Below are 5,000 nucleotides of genomic sequence, written 5' to 3'. Positions count from 1 at the left end.
AAAGGCGCTGCGAACCTCAAGTGACTCCAAGGACAGGAAGAGCAAGAGAGCCACCTCTTTACGCAACCGCATCTTCGGCTCCAGCAAGAACGAAGGAAGCTCGCTGGGCATTTCTTCGCGCGCCTTAACCAAACTGTCAAGGAGGGCACGCTCGCGGCAACGGAAGCAGAGTGAGGAGGAACCCGACGGTGAAGGTAACACCCCTCCTGTTCCTGCTGCTTCTTTCCATTGTCGCTGCTCATGTTGTTGCTCTTGATGCTGCTGTCCTGCTGCTGCTGCTGTTACTTTTGATGTTGTTGTTGTTGTTGTTGTTCGCTGACTCTACTTTTCGTCTATTATCTATTATGGGAAAGAGAGAGAGAGAGAGAGAGAGAGAGAGAGAGAGAGAGAGAGAGAGAGAGAGAGAGAGAGAGAGAGAGCTTGATAGATGAGGTACGAAGAATATGATTCGAAATACCTAGAAGAAGAAAACGACGTTGACGAAAAAATGTAAGACCGCGTCCTGAGAGGGTTGGCCAAACATCTACTTTATTGCCTCATAAAAGTTTCCCCTCACACCTTCACTTCACTCCCCTCTTCTCTCACCCTCTCCTCTCTCTCTCTCTCTCTCTCTCTCTCTCTCTCTCTCTCTCTCTCTCTCTCTCTCTCTCTCTCTCTCTCTCTCCTCACCCTCGCTGTGGCTCCGAGGGGACAGCGAGGGAAGACACACTGACGGGATGCTGAGGGAAAAGTCAAATAGCTTCGAGAGTTTTTCATTTCGTATTTTCTCTTTTTCTTTTCTCATTAATTTTCATAAGTTCACATAAGTTGTTCTTCAGGTTACTTACTCCTGGCGTCTAAGTTTGAGTTACGTAGTCTGATTTGTTGTAATGCTGATCATTTTGTCTTTAGATGTTAGTTTGGTATTGGAATCTTTAAAGTGACTCCTCGCAGTGGTGTCAGCTGGTGTCAGGCGACCGTGGCCCTAGCGGACGGTGTTGTCGGGGCAGCATCCGGCTTTTCATCACCACGCACCTGCTACACCACCGACACCACCACCAGCTTTACCGCTACCACTATCACTACTTCTACCATCACTTGCATTACTAACATAATTACTACCACCACTATACGATCCTTCATCACCATTATATACCGCCAACAGCATTACCACCACAATCACCACTACCACCACCACTACCACCACTATCACCATTACTACTACCATCACTACCTTTACTAAAACCACTACCACTACCTTTGCTACACACACAGATCACTTCATATTACTATTTAACTAGAAAAAATCGAAACAAGAGTATCTTTACTGTACTAATTCAGAGATACAAGAACAAACAGATGAAGCCAAACATCCTAACAAGAACTAGTATGTTTGTTGCTCTTTAAATCACCCAGTGCCATCCCTAGTAATGCCTAGTAGCTCCACTGTCACCACTAACAAAGACCCTACCACTACCACCACCACCACCACCACCACCACCACCACCACCACCAGCGTCCCTTCATCACAGGCCACTACAAACTTGGGTGATGAAGTGTTATGGGTGTTTCCTAATGTACAGTAGCTCAACATAACTCTGCCCTACCCTCGATATTTCTTCCCTCTTCATGTTGCCTCACGCTTCACACACACACACACACACACACACACACACACACAGAGAGAGAGAGAGAGAGAGAGAGAGAGATTAAAATTTTTCTCTCTTAATAAAACCTTCCTGTCTTTCGTATATGCCGTTAACGTGACCTTTAAATGAGTTTCTCCTTCGCTGTAAAGATCCACATTTCATTTTTTTTTTCCATTTTTTTTTCACCACTAATATATTCAGAAATTTACAGAGAATACTTAGGAAGAAATAGATTAACGTTACCTTTTATTCTCTTCATCCCTGCTTCGTTACTAGCGCGGTATTAAAGGATCTTTTATATATTTCTATTATTTTTAGCCCTTGAACAGGCAGACAGACAGAACCAAGTGACAGAAGTGGAGAGAGAAGATAAGTGTATAAGTCGATCGATAGAAAGATAAGTAGAATAGATATTTAGATAGATAAAACAGATGGGAGGTCAAATAGAGAGATAAAAAGATTGATAAATAGATAGATAGAGAGATAGATAAGTAGAATAAATATATAGACAGATGAAAAGGAAAATAACAAGAACCAGTGCTCACCTGTAAATAGATAAATGGATAAAGAAATAAGATGGGAAGTAAAATAAATAGATAGATAGATAAATAAATAGATAGAAGGATTGATAAATGGATATATAGATACATAAAAACGAAAATGACAAGAAATATCAGTTTTCACCTTCAAGTAGATAAATAGACAGAAAGAAATCATGGAGATGAAAAGTAAAAATAAATAAATAGATAGATAGATCGATCGATAGATAAGTAGAATAGATATATGGATAGATAAAAACGAAAATATGAAGAAAAATCAGTGTTCACGTACAAATAGATAAATGGATGAAGAAATAATGGAGATGGGAAGTAAAACAAATAAATATATAGATAAAAGATAGATGGATAGATAGATAGATAGACAGATAGATAAAAAAAACGAAAATAACAAGAAAAATCAATGTTCACAAATAGATAAATGGATAGAAAGAAATAAGGGAGATGGAAACTGAATGGATAGATAGATAGATAGATAACAGATAGACAGACAGATACAAGTGGAAATTCAGTGTTCTAACGCAATGAGAGAAGCGAAATGGACGGATCAGCAACGAAATTGAATGGAAAGGAAGATTAGAAGATGATATTACAAATTCTTCCTTCTCTTTTCTTTCCTTCCTCGTCTTTTTTTCCTGCTATCTTCCTCCTCCTCCTCCTCTTCCTTCTCCTCTTTCTCCTCTTCTTTCTCTTTTTTGTTGTTTTATTGCTGTTAGAGTAACTTAGTAAGGGCCAGAGAGAGAGAGAGAGAGAGAGAGAGAGAGAGAGAGAGAGAGAGAGAGAGAGAGAGAGAGAGAGAGGTAAAGAAAAATATATCATAAAACACACCACATCCACCTTCTCCTCCTCCTCCTCCTCCTCCTCCTCCTCCTCCTCCTCCTCCTCCTCCTTCTTTTCCTCCGCTATTGGGAAGAAAGAAGTTTTAAGGAGCAACTCACAGCCAGGATTTCAGAGACACGCCACTTGAGAGCTGTTCCGTGTTGACGAGCCTACCACCCCTCCCCCTGCCTCCCTTCCTCCTTGGACTCCCTGCCCCCCTCTGGCTTCTCCACCAGTCCTCCACCCCAGCCTATAGCCCTCCTTGTCTTCTGTTCCTCCTTCCTCAATTTCCACCCTCTATGTTCTCCCTATATCTTGTTCTATGCAGTTTGGTTCTCTCTGTCTCTCTCTTGTCTCTCTCTTCTCTTATTGTCTTCTGTGTTTGCCTTTATTTCTTGTTCCTTGTTTTATTTTGTCTCTTTTCCTTCTTTCTTTTTAATTGTGTATATCTTGTTTTCTTTTTTCTCTCTGTTGGTCATGAAAATTTATTATTTATCTCTCTCTCTCTCTTGTCTTTCTTCTTTGTTATTTTCTTATTCGTTTCCCTTCATTTATTGTTCCTTATTTTCTATGTCTCTTTTTCTCTTTCCTTTGTAACAGTGTGTACCTTTTTTTTTTCTCTCTATTGGTCATAAAAATTTACTAGTTCTCTCTCTCTCTTGTCTCTCTCTTCTCTGTCTTATATTCTTCTGCGTTTACCTTTATTTCTCGTTCCTTATTTCCTGTGTCTCTTTCTCTTCTTCCTTTGTAACAGTGTGTAACTTTTTTCCTTTTGTTTTTTTTTCTACGGTGTTGATGAAAATTTACGAGTTAAGTGGGGATTTTTTGGTGGGGTTTTGGGAACACTGGGAATGGAAATGTTATGTGTTGTCTCCGTAGAGTTTGTCAAGGAAGGATTTTTGGTTGTTGTTTTGTTGTTGTTGTTGTTGTTGTTGTTGTTGTTGTCGTTTGTTGTTGTTGTTGTTGTTGTTGTTGTTGCACGTAGTTATTGGTGTGTAAAAGTTTTTCTTCCTTTCTTTCTTTTTTTTTATCTTTCTTCCTTCTTTTTTCTCTTAGTTTTCGTCTCATTATTGTCATCATCATTATTTCTGTTATCGTCATTATCATTGTTCTTTTTATCATTACTTTCATCATTTCCATTACCTGATCGTCTCTTGCATCTTCTCGTCTTTTGCCTGGGCGTAACACAATCACATGACATTCAACACAACTTTTTCTGCTCACCTGAATAATATAAAGGCAGGAAGGGAAGATTAATTTTGGTCCCCGGCGCAAGACTGTCCCATCTCTCGGTCCGTTTCCTCTAATGGTTCCATCTTGTCTCCCGGACAGTACACGCGTTCTCCTGTCCTCCTCCTCCTCCTCCTCCTCTTCCAGACTTGACAAAGCGATGAGAGAGAGAGAGAGAGAGAGAGAGAGAGAGAGAGAGAGAGAGAGAGAGAGAGAGAGAGAGAGAGAGAGAGAGAAAGAGATTTATACACTATAGTCATCAATATATCACATTCTCCTCATTTTCATGTCACATAAACTTAACTTCTTTTTTTTTTATATATATTCCACCTTTATCTTTTTCCTTGCCGCGTCGCCCTCCCAAAAGTCCCACAGCTCCACCTTCCTACCCCTTTCCCTTCCCTGCCTTCCCCGCGTCGCTCTTCCTTCAGTGGAGCGCGAGAGAAATGATCCAGATTCACTCTTCCAGAAATTCTATTGTCGGTGACTTTGCCGTGTCATCTCATCCGCCCTTCCCTTTTTTCATCAAGTCTGGGAGATGAAACGCAGGAGGTAAAGGAGCAGAAAGAAAAGGCGAACGTGGAGAAAGCAAGGAGTGAGAGAGAGAGAGAGAGAGAGAGAGAGAGAGAGAGAGAGAGAGAGAGAGAGAGAGAGAGAGAGAGACGCTACTGTAGGAAAAGGAAAGATGTAAGTGATATTGTGTGTGTGTGTGTGTGTGTGTGTGTGTGTGTGTGTGTGTGTGTGTGTGTGTGTGTGTGTGTGTGTG

General features: G+C 40.8%; 1 protein-coding gene across 5 annotated transcripts in view; it reads left to right on the top strand.

Annotated features, from left to right (window-relative positions):
• The window catches only part of LOC123506307, a 336,845-nt gene that overhangs the window by 119,913 nt on the left and 211,932 nt on the right, over nt 1-5,000 (top strand). The window contains exon 2 of one of the 5 annotated variants that reach the window (XM_045258275.1): nt 1-194. This exon is cut by the window's left edge and continues 1,198 nt beyond it. The exons of the other annotated variants lie outside the window; for them this stretch is intronic. Within the exon in view, the coding sequence (XP_045114210.1) occupies nt 1-194 (194 nt within the window). The remainder of the gene's footprint in view (nt 195-5,000) is intronic. 5 annotated transcript variants of the gene reach the window in all.

The sequence above is a fragment of the Portunus trituberculatus genome, chromosome 19 (assembly GCF_017591435.1).
Source record: "Portunus trituberculatus isolate SZX2019 chromosome 19, ASM1759143v1, whole genome shotgun sequence".
NCBI lineage: Eukaryota > Metazoa > Arthropoda > Malacostraca > Decapoda > Portunidae > Portunus > Portunus trituberculatus.
Note: the sequence above shows the minus strand (reverse complement) of the source record. Positions and strands in the feature narration are given on the sequence as shown.